At 38.6% G+C, this 19357-nt stretch overlaps 3 protein-coding genes across 3 annotated transcripts; all 3 read left to right on the top strand.

Moving 5' to 3' along the window:
• Nucleotides 1-53: 53 nt before the first annotated feature.
• On the top strand, nt 54-5108 carry gpr61l (G protein-coupled receptor 61-like). Its single transcript, XM_084928407.1, has 2 exons — nt 54-1156; nt 2052-5108. Exon 2 carries the CDS (start codon nt 2104-2106, stop codon nt 3406-3408), a length of 1305 nt encoding a protein of 434 aa, XP_084784533.1. The 5' UTR covers nt 54-1156; nt 2052-2103; the 3' UTR covers nt 3409-5108.
• A 2505-nt stretch (nt 5109-7613) lies between these two features.
• Nucleotides 7614-9729, top strand: LOC146387073 (caveolin-2-like). The gene is made up of 3 exons (XM_084927226.1): nt 7614-7946; nt 8534-8721; nt 8928-9729. The coding sequence occupies exons 1-3, from the start codon at nt 7794-7796 to the stop codon at nt 9082-9084; spliced, it is 498 nt and encodes a 165-aa protein (XP_084783352.1). The 5' UTR covers nt 7614-7793; the 3' UTR covers nt 9085-9729.
• Nucleotides 9730-11727: 1998 nt separating this feature from the next.
• Nucleotides 11728-15324, top strand: cav3 (caveolin 3). Its single transcript, XM_084927228.1, has 2 exons — nt 11728-11960; nt 13282-15324. Exons 1-2 carry the CDS (start codon nt 11844-11846, stop codon nt 13621-13623), a joined length of 459 nt encoding a protein of 152 aa, XP_084783354.1. The 5' UTR covers nt 11728-11843; the 3' UTR covers nt 13624-15324.
• The last annotated feature ends 4033 nt before the right edge of the window (nt 15325-19357 follow it).

Here is a 19357-nt window from a genome sequence, read left to right on the forward strand (position 1 = left end):
CTCATATAACGCTCTGTTTATGTGTTATGTAGAGTGCTTAACAAATTTATTAGTCCACCACCCAATGTAATGATTAATCCACCAGCATGTGCAGACTCTTTAACTGGACTAATATTTTTAATGCTAAAGTAAAGTTATTGTTGTTATCTGTGAATTTATCCAAAAATGTATCATCTTACAGAAAAGTGGAAAATGTAGTATAGCATATTGGTGAAGATTAAGATCCCAGATTACAGTTACTTACTTAGATTCATGACACGAAAAATTGGTTTTAGTGGTTGAATGTTATCCTTGATTAATTCTCAGAGAGGTCCGGTGTGTCAGCTTAAAAATGTAATTTAAAACATTTTTTTTTTTTGTTTTAAACATGTTTTTTTTTTTTTGTGTGTGTATTTGTGGTTTCTTTTTTATAACAGGTGGTTTAATGATTTTTTAAGCACTGTATTTGTTATTGCAAATGGTTTAAAGGACTCATTTTGCAAGATACTAGCTCACATTTTGCCTGCTGCAAACACTGCTTATCATTTATTTATTAATGTTTAGGAAAGTTCGTATTATGTATGTGATGTTCTCTACAGGTATACTATAATCCAACTCAATGAAACATATAGTTTAAGATGTATGAATAGTTTTTGGAGTAGATGACCTAAGATCCAGTAAATTGAAAATATTTAAAGTCAAATTGATGTAAAAAGAAAACAGTTGCAGTGCCAACGTAAGCTACATTAAAAACAGAAATAAATCTTTGAACTGGTGGCTGTTAGGACCCAGGAGAGACTGGGCTCTGGAGGAAGACAGAGGAGTGTGTGTCCGCTTGAAAAAACAAAAAACACATCACTCACACAATCACACAATACAATGTGTGACAGTCACCGCCATACACAGCATCAAACAGCAACTGGGGTGTTACTAGAGGAAGGGAGCGGAAGAGAAGAAGCATCATTTAAAAATGGAAAGCCGTCATGGAATTGGGAATATACCTGTCTAGCAACTCTGAAACTCTCCTCTTAAACTTCTCATGTGGAATTAACAAGAACAACAAAAAAGCTGGGACTGCATAAACAATATGTGGGATTTAAGCTATAATGGTGTCAGCGCTGACACTTGGTTAACCTATTCAGATTTCACTATGGTGTAGAAACAGAGTGGTTCATGGGTAAGTTATTTCAGTTTGATCTCGTTTTTCAGTGCTCTATTTGTTTCTTTATTAAGCATACAAAAATACAAAATTAAGTCAATAAATATATTTTCCCCACAATAACGTATGAAGGCACAGACATTTTTGAAAGTGTACCATTGCAATCTATTTCAGTATCTGGTAGTGGTACTAGTGTGTTCCTACAGCAGGTCTAAAGTAGTAACTTGTACTTGTCTACATTTTACCATAACAATGGGTTTATAATTTCAGTTACTTTTATTAGTGTGTCTACCAAAATCTGCCAAATCTACCAAAATTTGTTCAGTCACAGTTGTGATTATAATAACTTCTACATCACATCATCTCCTCGTAATTGATCCTGACATTGCAAATACAACAAAAGGAGTCAATAATTCCTTCCTGATGAAAACAAAATGCCGTGTGAACAAAGGTTTATCAGATTGCAGTTAGATCTAAATCAGTCAGTCTGTAAAACCACTTAGAGTACTGGCTGTTAATGGATTAGACTTTTTAAAGAGAAACAACTCTCCTCACATCTCTTTAATTTAACAGCACTTTAGTAAGCTGACTGAACGTTGTATAACCATTGTTTTTACTCTAAACGTTTCAAAGTTTACCCATCAATATGTTTACACCAGCTGCTATTACTCTTATGACCTTTTAACAAGTCACAGTGAGAAATTAAATGACTGTGGAAATTTAATTGCAACATATTTCTCAATTAATTCATATAATATAAAATTGCATGACATTATATGGACAGAGGCGATCACATACACAGAAATAAAAAGCATACCTTTTTAATAGATACATAAATACGCTTGTAAAGTCTATACTACTTTAAAATGTTTATAGATGTTTTATGAGAATTTTTCATTTTCTTTCAACACAGATCCACATATGAAGAAATCTGAGATAAAAATGGAGGAAGCTGCAATTTAATAATGGCTGACAAGACCAGGTCCATGTTAGCCTCTGTGGCAAATCATTCTGTTCTGAATCTTACAACTGCCCAGTGGGAACCCAATCCTACCGTTCCTGCTGATGTGGGTGTTGTCACAAGCTCTCAGTCACAGATCAAAGATCTTTTCGGTTTGTTCTGCATGGTTACCCTCAACCTCATTGCTTTGTTGGCCAACACTGGTGTGATGGTGGCGATTGCTCGTGCGCCTCACCTTAAGAGGTTTGCCTTTGTGTGCCACCTGTGTGCAGTTGACTTGTTGTGTGCCATCCTCCTGATGCCTTTGGGGATCATATCCAGCTCGCCGTTCTTTGGAACTGTTGTGTTCACTGTTCTGGAGTGTCAGGTTTACATCTTTCTTAACGTTTTCCTCATTTGTCTGTCCATTCTCACCATCACAGCCATCAGTGTAGAACGTTACTTCTATATTGTACACCCAATGCGTTATGAAGTCAAGATGACCATCAATCTTGCTATCGGTGTCATGTTACTGATCTGGGTTAAGTCAGTCCTCTTGGCTATTGTCACACTGTTTGGATGGCCAGCTTACGGACCTCAGAGCTCGATTGCAGCGGCTCACTGCTCTCTTCACGCGAGCCACAGTCGCCTAAGAGGAGTATTTGCAGTGCTCTTTAGTGTGGTTTGTTTCATGGCTCCAGCAGTGGTTATCTTTGCTGTTTACTGTGCTGTGTACAAGGTGGCTCGTTCTGCAGCCCTGCAGCAAGCCCCTGCAGTAACAACATGGGCAAATGCAAGCCCTGCCAAGGATCGCTCTGACTCCATCAACAGCCAGACTACCATGATCACTACCACCCGTACTCTGCCACAAAGACTTTCTCCAGAGAGGGCATTCAGTGGAGGCAAAGCTGCACTGACTTTGGTATTCATTGTAGGCCAGTTCCTGGTTTGTTGGTTGCCCTACTTCATCTTCCACCTGCAGATGTCTCTGACTGGTTCCATGCAGAGCCCTGGGGACTTGGAGGAAGCTGTCACCTGGCTGGCCTACTCCTCGTTTGCTGTCAACCCATTCTTCTACGGCCTGTTGAACAGACAGATCAGAGAGGAGCTGGTAAAGTTTAGACGTTGCTGCCTTACACAGCCTGTGGAGTTTGGGGTATCAAGCCAAGAGGGTTCGTTTCAGGAAAACTTCCTGCAGTTCATTCAAAGAACCACTAGTACAACTGAAACTCGATCCAACTGTGCCAACTCCAGTCCCCAACCATCCACTAACCATACTGTGGATCAAGTAAATAAGATACCTGGACAAATACCAGAGGAGCATGCTTAAACAATGATGAGCAGAAGTTGTGTACTACAGAGCTAATATGTAGTCACTGTAGCTGTTCTTTGTTTTTGCAAGACATTTGATCTTAATCAATATGTTTCTGTCCGTGCTGGGGAAAAGCAGGCCCCTTTGGAAGGAATAAGTGATGGTGGACAAAATCCAGTGGCCTCTATAAACAGAAGGAACAGTTACAATAATGCTTTTAACATACATATGGACATTGATAGTATTGTTTTAAGATAGTATTGGAAAAAATCTGTTCAAGTACAAATATAATGTTTAGGATATTTTATCTTTTAATTATAAGTTTTCCTATTTAGGTCAAGGGACTGTGGTTGTACTGTAACCTGAAATATTGAAATGATGATCTATTCTCCCACATAAATTTACCTTTCTCTGATTTCTCTGATTTTAACAATGTTTGTGGTAATTTTCTATATGTTTATAAATGTAAATCTGGAATGAATGTAAATCTGGAATACTGCAATAATAAGGTCTTGAGAGTTGGTTCCCGGTTTCCTCTCAATAACAAGTATATTATATATCTCAATAATAATGTATATTTAAATGCTATTTTTGTGTTGACATTTTTAAAGTGCTAAATGTTTCCAAGCTGTGGGCCTTTCTATTTAACATTCAGGAGCTTGTGGTTATCATATATGACCAAATAATCCCGTAGAAGTGCCAATGCTCTCTGTGTTCAGAGGTCAAATGAACCTGAGGGCTAATACCTTTGAGTTCTTCTGTGCAACAGATATGCTGATGGATCATGGGCATCAGCTGGCTCTGTTGTCATGGAAATTGAGTGACTGGAGGTGACTCACACAGCACCAGCGACCTTTCAGCTGGATGTATACTTAAGAATCAGATCCTGATTGGAGTTTGCTAATTCACATTTAAAAGGTCTGGAAGTTCAGATACGGATCATTAACATGCAAAGAAAGACTGAAGGTAGGTCACAGAAGTCCCTGCAAATATGGACTACTATAATAGTGACATAGGTATGGTGAGGAAACGATAGTGAATTTACAATGGAAATCATTACTGGGCAATGATTATGCTCTGAGAGTGGTGACAAAGTGCTATTTTATGACCCCTGCTGTTTGTGTTAGTCTTTCACAAACAGGGAAAAAGACAGAATAATGTGGTTAGAGCAAATAACGGCTAACACCATTTCACTTGCTGTGCTATACACGATGCACCACTCTTACCTTACTGTAGCTGTATATTTAATCCCTGGGTAAATGCCGTGGTAGCTTTTTTTATTTTATTTTTACCAGGTGGATATTAATGATGCAGAAGCACACATGGGAGCATAAAGGACTCTATTATTCAAATGTACAGTTCTGAGACTATAATAATAATACGCACAATTTAGGACTCACACACATCAATCAAGAGATTAATAGTAGGACACACAGTAAAACATTGATGCAAAAATAAATTGTGTAAATGCTGACGTCTTTGGGGATAATGTAAACCGCCGATTACTGTTCATTTTTACTGTGACCTCAGTATTTTCTCATGACAAGCACAAAATCTTTACGTTTGAATCATTAATTAATAAGTTGTTGGTATTCTGCTTTTTTTTTTCCAGTTAGGCTGTTTTCAGCCTTTGTTGTTGTAATGTTTCCAGTGTTTGTGTGTGTTTGCCTTGAGGACAGCTGGTAAAATTTTGATTACACCAGTTTTCCATAATCAAAGCATTGGATTTTTTTTTCATAAATAAATAAAAAAGAATAGAAGGTGCATTTATAGTTTACAGTAGCACCAATTTAAAAATGCAAAGCTTCATCACATCACAGCATCACAGCATCACAGCACTGTGTTATAAATTTTACAGTAACAAACTTTACTTGTAAATTACAGTAAACATACCATAAATTAACGGGAACGCTGCTGGAAGTAAACGTGGATGTACACTCTGAAGATCTTAATACTAGCAATCCTATAATACAGTCTTATACTTTAATGGGGAATTTTCTTACCGTGCACAGTCTGGATCACCATCATATCATTTCTCACGACCACACACACACACACACACACACACACACACACACACACACACACACACACACACACACACACACACACACACAGCTGGTGTGGAAACAGCTTTGAAATGTACGATTATTTCTTTTACAGTAACAGGAAAAAAGGTCGGACAGAAGTCTGACCTCTCTCTTCAAATCTGACAGAGCTGTAGGGAGTATAAAACAGCAGCGGGTTATTGGTGTTGGGTGCTTTTGTGCCTATTTGCTGATGTTCATATTATGTGTGGATCTACCACCCTTTGAATCTGAAAATGTAATTCTAGAGGTTCAAGACCTGTCGATAGTTTATATCTGCGCAGATAGAGGAAATTGAAGGATGGGGTGGGGGAAGAAAAGCTTGTTTTAAGATATTTGTAGAGTCTTATCTCATCCGGCTGAATAGTGGCAAAGGAAAGAACACTCACTTTGACACACACATTTCAAAGGCCTGATCTGGAATAAACTGATCACAGACAACACAGACGTATGCACTCTTTGATGTTTTTATTTTGCAGCTGGCGTGAAAATAAAAAATCCAGTCATGAAGATTTGAGGTATTTCAAATCACAGTGTGCCTGCCTCCTTAACAGATCTTCAGGCAATTCATCTGGGCCTGTGAGCTACTGACACAGGACATAGTGGAATACAGCTATGATGAATGCTGTGAAGAATTCTAGCTCAACACAAATCATGACCTAGACTGTTGTTTTCAGGTTTTATTTTGTACAGTTTTAATACATTTTCAGAAAATAGTAATAAAACATACAATACTATAAGTCATACCACTGTGGCCTGGGCTTTGCTATTAGTTTTATTTAATATTATGTTTTCATTTATTGTTTTCCATGTGCACACAGAACCTAATCTGGGTAAAGTACACTTGATATTTTAATTCTGGTTGGGTATTTTAGCAGTATACCCAACCAAGTACTTGTGCAGTGCTTATGCTATCTTTTCAAACTGTAAGTATACACTGCTTTACTGTGATTTTCCTCTTACTTTTTACTGATGATATGACTTTGATTAATATGATAATTTTATAAGCTAGATTAAACTATGTAAGCAACGTTTAATAATAAGTGAATCTACTGACTGTGAACACAATCATATAACACAGTCTTCCAGGGGCTTTTCATCACAGTGGTTGCCAAACACTATTAATCATCAGCTAATCAGATCCTGCCAACACTACCACAGTACTGCATCCCAAGCATGTGGGGAAAAAGAGAAATTTAAGCATGTGTGAGTGGAATAGCTGATTTAACAAGTGACTTAAGTAACAGGGATGTATTTAAAAAAAATGCAATAAAGAACCATGACCAATAGAGTGTGCTACATACCAGTCAATCCTCCTCACATCCTTTTATTTTGACGTCTCTAACAAGACCAAGACTTGAAATAATTTTCAACACATAACAGGATAGACGTTGTCTGCAGTGTCTGGCTGTGTTCTTTTTCACAGAATATTAAGTCTTATACAGATGCGACAGTGCTGTCTATGGCCAAATCTGACACTCTTTACAGCACAGTTGTATATGGTTGCGCCCAGAATATAAATTGAAAGATACATTTGATTAATTCAGAGGCCAGTGCCAAAGAACATGTTAAAAACACGCCTACACCACACACGTAAGTGACAGAAACCTTCAGCAATACATTTTTAAAGGTCAGGGGAGAAAAAGTCACAACCTACAACAAAATATAGAAATACACTTAATATGATATGAAATCAATACATAAAGCTCACACTGTAATTTGATGCTTTGAAATGAATGAGGATTTATTTTGTGAGGACAATTTAAAGACTCTAAGGTTTGAGGTTTTTTTTTTGTTGATACAAGGAGCCATGCTGAAGCTAAAAAAAAGTGACTACACACAGGCACGGTTTTACAATAGACAAACGAATACAAAAAAAATCAATGGGACAGCTTACTTTATGCTGTGAGGGATAGGGACTGCTAGCAAGAAGCTGGTGATTTGGTGAGGAGTCTATATTTAATTGACTAACACTGCCAAACACTGTCCCTGTGATGAAGTAACTCTGTAATGTGAGTGCCAGAGTACTCCCCCTGATCATCACCCTGGCAATATTTAAGCAGGAAGTCAGGACTGATTTGATTCCACTAGTGATGGATATTTCTCATGCAGGCACAAATGAGACTTATAATGTAGTGTGTCACAAAATGTCAAAGCGTGCCTGTAAAAGCCAATAAAGGCATTCCTCAACAGCAGTCAGTTCAGTCAGCAGAATACTATGTTCCACCTGGGTGCTAGCAAAAAGCCAGCCGCCCTCCTGCTCATCCTCCCTGTTTTCGATGATACCATTCAGACACACAGCGCAGCTTATTGAACATGGAGAACGAAAGATTGAAACACAAAAGACCATTGGGGGAACTGCTGGAAGTAAAGGTGGATGTTCACTCTGAAGCTCTGGACTTCATCCACAGTGACACGAGGCCTGTGATTTATGACAGGGATCCCAAAAAAGTCAACAGCAGCCTTAAGGTAACCAATGTGCAACCAGCATAAACCTGAGCAGAGAATACACAGTACAGGACACGAGACAGGGAGCACTAAATCTTAGTAACTAAATCTGTGTTTCAGATTTACTTATTAAGCGTTGTTGTGCAGGTGATTCATCCAATTAAAAAGTTTGTAAGAGTAAGTTGTTATCCAGTTTGGATAAATTCAGTCCTTGTTGAAAACTTTCCTTATGCTTAATTTCCACTCAATGAAAGCTGGTAACTCAAAGAGGAATTACCAGTTTAATAATAACGTGTTTCCCAATACTGACCTCAAGTGGACATATGCACATACTCTAATAGTGCTATTAGTGACATGTAAATGATTTTTTTATTGTTAGTCATTAATAAAAATTGTGGAGTGAGTGTATTGAAATTTTACTGGAATCTGAGGGAGAGCATGGCAGAAATAGTTTTGGACCACTGTTATAAAGTATTGTTTTGTTTCTCTGATACAGTAACACATTCATTTACCTCATCTCTCTTGATCATTTTCTGATATTTGTAACATGCAAACGGCATTCATGCCAGCATAGGAATCACTTACAGTCTCCCTGTTTGTGTCTGGAGGTCATGTTTGAGGATGTGATTGCAGAACCCCCCTCTGTGCGGAGCTTTGATAAAGTGTGGCTATGGAGTCACGCCCTGTTTGAGGTATCCAGACTATGGTGCTACCGATTCATCTCTCTCCTGCTGGCTGTGCCAGTCTCACTGGCAGCAGGGCTCCTCTTTGCTGTGCTCAGCTGCCTGCATATCTGGTAGGACGCTTACACTGTGACAAGCAGACTTACAGACAAGACTGAATAGCTGCACTAGTTTTCTGCTAAGTAAGAATCTTTAGGCAGAAATGGTTGTCACGTTTTCTCTGATACATTCAGGGGACTCCGTCCAGGAGTCCAAAATGATTTTTACTTCCTTTTTATTAAATGAGCTCATATTTTGTCCTCTTCTTTGTGTCCTTCAGGTTGATCGTGCCATGTGTGCAGCTCCTTCTCATCAATATGCGCTGGGTTCAGACTGTGTGGGCCAGCATACTGAACATTTTTATCAGTCCATTCTTTCCCAGTATTGGAAAGTGCTGTGGTCAAGTCACCATCCTTCTGGCAAAAGATGAAAACTGATGGAAACACACTGTGTGGAAACGATTGGTTAAAACAGCAATTATGGCACATGAACAGCGGCAACAGACTGCATACTAATTCTGCTGGGAGGGAAATGATCATCTGTATTTTAACCATCTGTGATTTTTCTATGTTTTTATTCACTTATCGTGTAATTTGTCATGCTGAAATATATAATTAGTTTTCTGTTTTCTAAATATTATAGTGCATTATGCATAAAACCTTTTGGCTGTCTAGATAAGGGCAACACAAAAAGCATACACTGAGGGGAATTAATAAATAATAATTCAATAATAAATTATATTTAAACCTCCTTAATACACATGTAAAAGAAGAATCCACTGAAAGCAAAGTGAATGATAAATATTGCAATTAATTTCCAATTTAATCCACCCATAAAATTTGAACTGATTATAAAAACAGATTAGGAGGTTAAGAGCTCTAGTAGAGCACTGGACAGTCCTCTGGATGGACTGATGCGTATGTGAGGTTAATGAAGACTATATGAATGCAAATATGTAAAAAAAAAATAAAAAAAGTTTTTTAACACCTGCTAACAACTTTAGGTTTAAGGTTTTGAATCCAGCTATATGCAGTAGTTTCTACTAAACAAGATGATAGCTGAAGGTGGAGACCAACAACTAATTTCACTCTGATTTATTTTTCTATGGAAAAAGGTTCCTCTGAATCTTCTTTTAGCTTGATTGGAAGTAACACATTTATAACAGAAAGCCTCCTGCGTTAAATGCAGTGTAAATCGAAAGGAGTGGAAGTTTAAGAGCCAGAAGGTGTGCAACCTTGGAACCTGTCTGCCATTATCTGTGGATGATAGTCAAATACAGCCCATCATCTGCATATTCAAATAGAGACCTCTGATTGCCTAGGCACCCAATCACATCTGCATATTCCAATTTAGATACACCAATTAACCTGGCAAGCAAATTTTTGGACTGTAGAAGAAAGCCCAATTACCCATGCAGACATGCAGAACATGCAAAACTAACTATTGAACCAGCGTGCTACCCCTTGTATTTGAGAAATTAAAACAAATCTGTAAATGTTGTGATTCACCTCATTTGTACAGCTTGTAGGATCAAACCTAATATTTGATTAAACAAAGAATTTATTGTTATTGGAAATTAATTTCATTATAAATCATATTTTGTATTTGTCTCAAGTTACACACCCAGCAGTGCTCATTGCAAAGGGAGCACCACCTGTGTGCGTAATATAACCTGAGTTAGTGATACCTACTCTACCCACTACATTCTATATGAGTCTAAATATAGGCGTGAGAGCCCTGTGTGTCTGTGTACATTAAATGGAAGACAAGAGCCAGTGCAGTCTCAGCTAACTGCGCTGACACCCATGGAGACAGAGGTATGCCCACCGTGACTCTCTGCAGAGCTATTTCTGTCCGTCTGCCTCAGTGCCAAGAATACACCCCTAATTGGCTTGGCACCCAATCACATGCACTCTGATCTCATTCCACCTCTCCCTCTTCATCTCCGTCTCTACCAACGGGAAACTGGGACAAGGAATGCCAATCCTTGATCCACAGTCGAGCTTCCTGTACTTCTCTTACACGCAACTGTTTGAGATACATAGCAACATAGAGCTGCCGGTGCTGCTGGTGGTGCTAAGAGCCTTTGAAACAATTTTCATAACAGCCTCCTATTCCCCACCTCCTTTTTTTTTTGTTGCAGCAATAGTGTATGAGTTTGTTTAGGGAATATACTGATATAGAAAGCTATGACTGATAGCAACAACTGCAGAGCTTAGGAAAGACTGAAGCCTGTTTTATTTTGGGGACTATTGAATTTTATGTATTCCCTGTCACTAAATCAGAAGTATACGAGAAGGCTAAGGACATGCATTTGTGTGGGCTCGTCATGCTCTGTACCACAGCGTATGGAAAGTAATGACTGAGTCACATTGTTGTTATGATTACCATTATGAAAGTAAACATATCGATTAGAATATAAAAGCTAAATTGTTTTTGTTATCACTTTTCTGCCTTAGCCTCCAATGATGGAGCAGTATTTTCTTTAGTATTTGAGCACTCTGTTGTGTGTCCAAAGACTTCATATTCTTTAGTGAAACACTGGAAATTGCAAACATATTCAGCATGTAATGGCAAAACCTTCCCGACAAGCCCTCTAAAAGAATATACAGTGCCTCAAATAATTTATAATACAAATTCTAAGCTGAGAAAAATAGGACATGGAGGATGAGTCTGAGTGTTAAGGTGAACATTAATTAATTACATTACCGTTACATTAATGGAACAGAGTGCTGTTATCATTGATTGTTAACGTGCAAACATGTTAAAGTCAATCCTCTACACTTAACTTCAGTCTTAAGACTGTGTGTAGTAACTAAAGCCACAGGATGAGACTTTCTGCCTCACTTTCTAGTGGAAGTTGGGGCCTCTGTGCAAACCCGCCCCAGTCAGCCCAACAACCCTGTGTGAAATGTGACACAACCCTGGGTTCTCCTTTAAGACATTCCTTTTATGTCTGTGTGCATTACATTGTGTGCAAGTGTGTGAGTGTAAACTTTCTCTGTGCGTGTGGGGTGGGGGGGGGGGGGGGGTCAGGCCTCCATTTTTACCAGGGCGTCTGCAGCAGCTGTCCCCTGGCATGTCAGCGGGAGCGGCACAGTAGTGATACTAGGGTCAGAAGCGAACTGAGGCTGCTGCGCGCAGGTTGATTAAAGGTTTATCTTCACTTTCTTCATCCAGGACCTGCAGCCCGACCATGGCGGATCAGTACCAGTACAACACTAATGAGGAGAAGTTTGTGAAGGACAGCCACACCAAAGAGATAGATCTAATTAACAGAGATCCCAAGCAGATCAATGAGGACGTGGTGAAGGTTTGTGCAGCATGGACACGACACCCTGCCATTCACAGCTTTCAGAATCCGTCACCTGCTTTTGCATGTATGGAAATGTGGATTTTTTTAAGTGGTTGCTGGAAAAAAAAGAAGTGATAACATATTAGTGTAATGGCAAAAAAAAATAAAAAATAGACCAAGAGCTATTCCTGTTGCTTGTGCAGAACGCAAAGTTTATTTTAGGAAAGGGGCAGGACAGCCTGAAACTGATACACTGTGCCACGATGTGTTATTTAAGTTACTGTTTATACTGTGATTGTTGCCATGTTGTCACCACAAAATCCTTTATGTAAGGACAGAACCCACCATACTTTAGATTACATATTGTTTGACTAAAGGTAAACATTTAAACAATGAGGATTGTGAATGTGTGTAGTGTGTAAGCTCATGACTGATTTACAGGCTTGCTTTTGGCAGTTTTCAGAAAATTATACAACAGTAACTCATAATAACTGAAATATTTATCAAACTGTAAGGGCTATCTCTAATCCATTTACTCCTGCATAGATAGTACTTTTAATGATGAATTAGCACTTATAATGTAATCCAATTCTTTGCTAACACTTCATATTCTTTGCTTTTTCATTAAACCAAAATGATTTACTATCCCTCAATTAGTCACAGAATCCTTCAGAGGATTTGACAGCTTGTGTATGAACCACGTGCGTGTTAGGTTTTTCTAAAATTACACTGCTTTTTGCTTTACATATGCCTCTAATAATACTCTAATGCCTGAAATGGCCCAGACCATGCAGAAAAATATAGAACAGCAGTGCATTCATTCATTCATTTGTTCGTTCAAAGTATAATCTCACCTTGCTATCTCTGCGGGAAACAGCCTTTTTACTCCCAAACTGATCATAACCAATGTTCTGGAAGCAAAGAAAATGCTTTAGATGTGGACATGATCACTTTCTAGCTTGAATAACATTTCATCACTGACACTGAGCTGAAAAAGCAGCTTACCAAGACTGCACTTTAGAAAACTAAAAAACAAATTAGACCAATGTAAAGTAGCTCTCATGAATTTTACACGAGTTTATCTTCGGTTTGTGCTGCAATAAAGCTTTTAGAATTATTACGATGCTGCATTAAACACACTCCTCAGTTTTTCTCTGTTTGAAACACACAAAGTGCAACAAACAGTTATTTTCTCTGCATGCGCCAACACTGCAGCTGTCTGAGGCATATGATTACTAATTATTAAGCAAGTCATTGCCATGTGCGTGACGCTTGCTCTAAAAGCATTGTGCTCTTGTGTATCGGTATTAATGAATGGCTTTTTAAAATGTCTTATTAGGTGGAGTTTGAGGATGTCATTGCAGAGCCTGATGGTACACACAGCCTGGATGGGGTGTGGAAGCTCAGCTACACCACTTTCACTGTTTCCAAATACTGGTGCTACCGCGTTTTGTCTGCTGTCTTTGGTATCCCCGTGGCCCTGCTCTGGGGCTTCCTGTTTGCCTGCATCTCCTTCTGCCACATCTGGGCTGTGGTGCCCTGCATCAAGAGCTGCCTGATTGAGTCGCAGTGTGTGAGCCGCATCTACTCCCTTTGCATCCAGACCTTCTGCGATCCCTTCTTTGAAGCCTTGGGCAAGATCTTCAGCAGTGTTCGCGTGGCACTGCGCAAAGAAGTCTAAGAACTCCTGCAGTAGTGTTTGTAGCGTGATCGGATGAAGCGTGGTATCTTTTTATACACCAGAAGACCAGACTTGGCATCTTGCTTGCTGCCTAATACTCTTCCTCCACCTTGACATGACATGTTGTTCCCCACCCTCCCAGTGTCTGACTCATCGATCTGAATCCTGACATGCCCACTGTGGGTTTTGCCAGCAGAAGTTCTGTGACAGCTGAAGCAGGCAGTGTGGTTCTCCGACAGCTCTGGCACTTCTGGAGAAAGGCCCTGTCTAGATACGACCGCCCTCATGTATTATTTGTTACACAAAATGCTCGGACAATGTCTACTGGTTCACTGCACATGAAATGAACTGCACGACACTGCTGTAACCTGAGGATGCTGCTGCTTTATTGAATCGCATTTGGCCATCTTAAAATTGATGCTGTACGATCCTGCATCTGGAATTGTTTCACTTGAATTAAATGAATGGATCTTATTGTTAATACTTTAACATGAGTGAAAGAATTTATCTTTGTCTGATCGGGTTTCTTTGTGTATTCTGATGTAATTTCCCCCTAATTTCTGATTAGTGTACAAAACACAATAGTTGTTTTGAAGACTTACAAATGCATACATGTGTCAAACAGACACTTCCTCTATTCAAAGTGTGATGAGATGAATAATAAACATGCTTATTTGCGTATTTTAGTCAATTCTAAACATATAAGTTGGAGTGAAGTAAAAATTATTTGTGAGATCTGTGTTAATTTTTCACAGTGTTTTCCTTTTTCTTTTTTCTTTTTTTTTTTTTTAGACCTGCAGTCTGAGAAGCAAAAACATTACAAAAATACCTTAAACTGGACAGAAAATTGTTTTGCTGACTATGTTGCACCAGAGTTTGAGTGTATTGTGTGCATTTTTCAAAACCTTCTGAGAGGCGTCAGAAAATATCTGAGCCTAACATCTGTTTCACTGATCCTGTCCTTCTGGAAGAGGTGACCTGTGACCCACCAGAGGTTGCTGTTGTGTATCTTTCATGTGCTTTTCTTTTGTGTCTGAGATCCACGATCAATAATTCATTGTCACCACACTCATTTTTTCTTAGCTATAAACCACTTTTGTATAGTCCACATACTATAATACTGAGAAATAGCAGACTCTTCAAGACATTATCACATTGTTTAATGCTAAGCCTTATGTAGTTATGCAATCACATTTTATTAAAATGAAACGGCTTTAATCACTTTCATTTTACTAGAATGATGCTCTTAATTTGTCAAACTTAATTAAGTTAAGCTCTCATCACACATCACACATTTTAATAACCAAGACACACATTTTAAACTCACAGACTTTAGTGCTGTGATACCAAACATATGTTTACTGCAAGATTAAACCTTTTCACTGATTTTTACAATTCTTACACTGAATTGTCAGGTTGAATCCACTGGAAAGCAGATTAAAAGGAAATGCAGGGCTTTATTTTCAAAAACAAATTTTCAGTTTCATGAGCACAAAATTAATGCTGCTGAATCACTGGAAAAAAGGGCAGTTAGCAAGTAAAGTATATGACTTAAAAAATATAAATACTCATTTTTTTAAGTTTTTCATTTACATATTTTTTCTGCCTTTTGCGAAACATAAATTAAAAAAGCAGAATCACACACACTGATTGGCCTCCATATTTATTTTTAATTTATGTACCCATAAAGTACTTGCGAATGAGCAGTTATTGATGTGGTCAATAACCGCTCATTTATGAGTCATTTGATAATAATGGTGCCATTAGTGGCTTTAAACATTAGCACAGTAACAAGGCTACGAATGACTGAATCCATACATATGTATACCTGTTTAATAGAAAGATTGGCCTTTGCATTAGGTACACCTTGCTAGTACATGTTAGATTGCTTTTTGCCTTCAGAACTGCATTAATGGTTTGTGGCACAGTTTCAGCAAGGTGCTGAATCATTCCTCAGAGATTTTGCTCCACATTGACATGATAGCATCACACAACTGCTGCAGATTTGCTGGCTGCGCATTCATGATGAAAATCTCTAAGGTGCTCTATTGCACTGCAATTTGGTGACTGTGGAGGCCATTTGAGTACAGTGAACTCATTGTCATGGTCAAGAAACCAGTTTGAGATGAGTTGAACTTGTGCCATGGTGCATTATCCTGCTGGAAGCAGTCATCGGCAGATGGATAACTGTGGTCATAAAGTGATACGGTTGGCAGCAATACTCGGGTAACTGTTGGGGGGGAGAGAGTGTCAACAAAATGACCACCAGCCACTATGCCACTCGTGACACTCTTAATTTCCCAATAAGTTGGGGATAAATAAAATGATTGGAATCTGAATCCGTCACAATCAGGGGCGGAGCGTGGGGGTGGCTTACTGGGCTTAAGCCCGGGGTCTTTTGGAGTATAATTTTTTCATAGTTAGATGCCTGGCTGACAACTGTATAAAACAAAAAGTACACACAATATTCGAAGCACATAGTGCACACTGTGGGAATTTACGACTGTGCGTGAATCCCCCCTGATATTGGTATGATCCGAGCTCAGGCACTAAGCGACTGAGCGAGAGGGCGGGGCAGCTGCTGCCTGTGAGTGCGCTGTTGGAGAAACGGAGCCAGCCATACTAAGGAGAGTTTAAGTTTGACCAGGTACCAAAGCAAATCATTCGTACCGTACAAATAATGTAAATATGACGGTGTATCACGAAAGATTGATATCAAACTGATCACTTGACCAATATTACATTACTCGCTCTTCAAGTGAATCAACAAATGGCGAAATGAAAAGCCAAACAAAAAAAATTCTGTTTCTTTAGAGAGTCTTAGCTTACATGTGTGTTTATTTCATATTTTCAGTTGTTACCCTCCACGGCTAAATAAATCGGTTTCAGTAATGCACTGATATACAAGAATGGACATTAGGGGCTTCTTTCAAAGAAAAAACTCTGGTAGTATTTTATATATTATGCTTTGTATGTTGTTCAGTATATTTCTATGCAAAACAAGAGGAACTTCAATACACAGCAGTATATTCACAGTTTAAACCAGATATTTACATACACTTTATGGAAAACACAAGAACATTTTTTTACTGTACAACATCAATTTAGAGTAAACTTGTTTTGTTCTGGATAAATAAATATTGAAATATCTTTTGAATTAGTTAAATGTCAGAATAAAGAGAGACAGAGCTGTCTATTTTTTATCACTTTCATCAAATTTAGGAGTACATGTACACTAAGTTTATTGTTAATTAATAAGAAACTCCAGACGATTCCATTCTGAGCTGAAGAAGCTTCTGATAGGTTAGTAGAGTCCACGTGAGTAAATTGGTGGCACACCTGTGGATGCATATAAGGCAAAACACAGAGCCTGTTTCTTTGAAATGGGAAAATTAAGAGATATCAACCAAAACACCAGGAAAAGAACTGTGGAGCTCCATAAGTGTGGCTCAATTATGAATACAATTTGGTGCCATTTACAATTAAGAAATACAGATAGTTTCTCTCTTTACTCTTAAAGTTAACAAATATGTTATTGATAAATAATATATTTATCAATCTAAAAAAAAATAAACATTTAGTCTGATTTGATGTTACAATTAAAAAAGTGTTTGTGTTTTGATCTGAAGAGTAAATATCTGGTTTCAACTGTATATTTGATGATTGTCAGCACAAAGAGGGAGAGAGAGGAACAGAGAGGGAGATGGAGAATGTGGACAGAACAGAGATGGAACAAGAGCAGGTGAGACACACATGTTAGTCAAATGGTTGTTTACCAAAAGTATCACCGTATCATAGGTCCTCATGTATCTCGTACCTAGTGTTTCTTTTTAGGTTTACTATTTTTCAAATTCTACATTTATTAAGTTATGCAGGCTTGTTTGCACAACAAGGCTAAATAATTATATAAACTTTTCTCAATCTAAATAGTGTACTTTGGCAGAATTAAAAAAACAAGTGTAGTGCAGGTCTATGATGATTTTTAGTGCTACTATCATCTAGTTCTGATTCTGGTTCTGTCTTGGTTAAGTCCTCAGTAGTCCTGATTTTGAACTGTTGTAGTCCTGTTTTAATTCCGGATCAGTTCTGGGTCTGGTTGAATTGGGGTTTAGTCCTCGTGTCTTGATTAGGGATGGGTATCGAAAACCGGTTCTTGTTGAGAACCGGTTCCCACTGTTTCAATTCCTTGGAATCGTTTGCCATTTTTGCAAACGATTCCCTTATCGATTCCTGTCGCCCCGAATGACGTCACCACGTTGCGGAGCGTCATTTACCTGGCAGGAAACACGACGCCTAAGCGGCTTAAACGCTCAAAAGTTTGGTTATACTTTACGAGAACGGATGACAACAGGGCAACTTGCAATACTTGCAAAGTAGATATTTCATTTAAGGGAGGAAACACTACGAATATGCAAAAGCATTTGCTCACAAAACACGCGATAACCTTAAATGGATGTCGTGATTTTAATTCTGCTCCGGACTCGTGAATCTCAACCCAGCAGCAGCGGTAACGTTTGCACGTCCTCTCCCGTTAATGCGGCAGGTAAATAGTCAACTAACAGTGCATATTATGTTAGCGCGATCTGCCTTATTACAAAACCTGCCATTACTGTGCACTGCATTTAGGTGACCATGATGAGAGAGACAGACAGTCTGGCTGGCGCTTGCTGGCAGTTCTCGCTGCAGTCTACCGGTAGCGTCTCCTTTCAGGCCAGGATAGATGAATGTCACCGAGCAGTGACTAAGTTTGTGGTAAAAGGCTTGCACCCATTTGCTACAGCAGATGCCCCCGATTTTCGGTAAGTGAATGTGTTTAATTGTAGGCAGGGACATTACTGGATATTCTTGTGTAATTGCTACAGAATAATTTATGTTATACTTTGTTATTGCTACAGAAGAATATTTATTTTATTGTTTTACATTTACAATTTTCCCCCCGGGGACCCTGTGACACCCCATTGACACCCCCCTCCCAAAAAAAAAAAAAAAAAAAAAATCCCACATGCATACTACCCTTTAGGGCTAAGCCCCGGGTGTTTCAAATGTCTGGCTCCGCCTCTGGTCACAATCATCAGAGCAAACAATGTTTTTTCCAATCTTCCATTGAGCAATTTTGGTGGGTCGGTGTGAACTGTAGCCTCGATTTCCTGTTCTTGGATGACAGGAGTGGCACCTACAGTAGTATGATCTTCTTCTTCATCCTGATGCTCGGTTCCAACTCCAGCAGGTTGTCTTGATCAAATCCACATGCCTAAATACATTGAATTGCTGCCATGTGATTAATTGATTCAATATTTGCATTAATGAGCATTTGAACAGTTGTACCTGAAAAAGTGGCCAATTAGTGTTCAAGGTAAATATTAGCCTACTCAAATTCATCATTTTGACTCTTCATCATTAAATCTAAAGCTTGGCTCGATCAGTATAAGGCAGCTGAATAATAATGAAGATCGCCTTTTACACATCGGATGTTGCTGTACTTTCAGTATTATTTATTCATATTTAATTATAATATTCATTGTATCATACAGTTTTGGCTTTTCATTCAAGTCCCTTCTGACTACCAGTATTGATAACCATTGTGCTGTAATTAACAAATCCAGACTGTCAACACGTCAGAGTTATTTAGTCACAGTTTATTTTATTTTCATGTCATGCAGCAACTGTTGCCTTCAGGTATCTGACAGAAACATGAGTCACTCATTAGTGTATAAAGTCTCAACCAGGTCAGGTC

This window comes from Perissodus microlepis, chromosome 5 (assembly GCF_051167445.1).
Source record: "Perissodus microlepis isolate ML-2025 ecotype Zambia chromosome 5, ASM5116744v1, whole genome shotgun sequence".
In the NCBI taxonomy this organism is placed as follows: domain Eukaryota; kingdom Metazoa; phylum Chordata; class Actinopteri; order Cichliformes; family Cichlidae; genus Perissodus; species Perissodus microlepis.

Bases quoted from the DNA above. Each gene is read 5' to 3' on its own strand.
- gpr61l (XM_084928407.1), top strand. From the start codon at position 2,104: ATGGCTGACAAGACCAGGTCCATGTTAGCCTCTGTGGCAAATCATTCT.
- LOC146387073 (XM_084927226.1), top strand. From the start codon at position 7,794: ATGGAGAACGAAAGATTGAAACACAAAAGACCATTGGGGGAACTGCTG. The intron at 7,947-8,533 runs GTAACCAATGTG...TTGTGTCTGGAG, and splicing joins AAGTCAACAGCAGCCTTAAG to GTCATGTTTGAGGATGTGAT. The intron at 8,722-8,927 runs GTAGGACGCTTA...TGTGTCCTTCAG, and splicing joins CTCAGCTGCCTGCATATCTG to GTTGATCGTGCCATGTGTGC.
- cav3 (XM_084927228.1), top strand. From the start codon at position 11,844: ATGGCGGATCAGTACCAGTACAACACTAATGAGGAGAAGTTTGTGAAG. The intron at 11,961-13,281 runs GTTTGTGCAGCA...ATGTCTTATTAG, and splicing joins TCAATGAGGACGTGGTGAAG to GTGGAGTTTGAGGATGTCAT.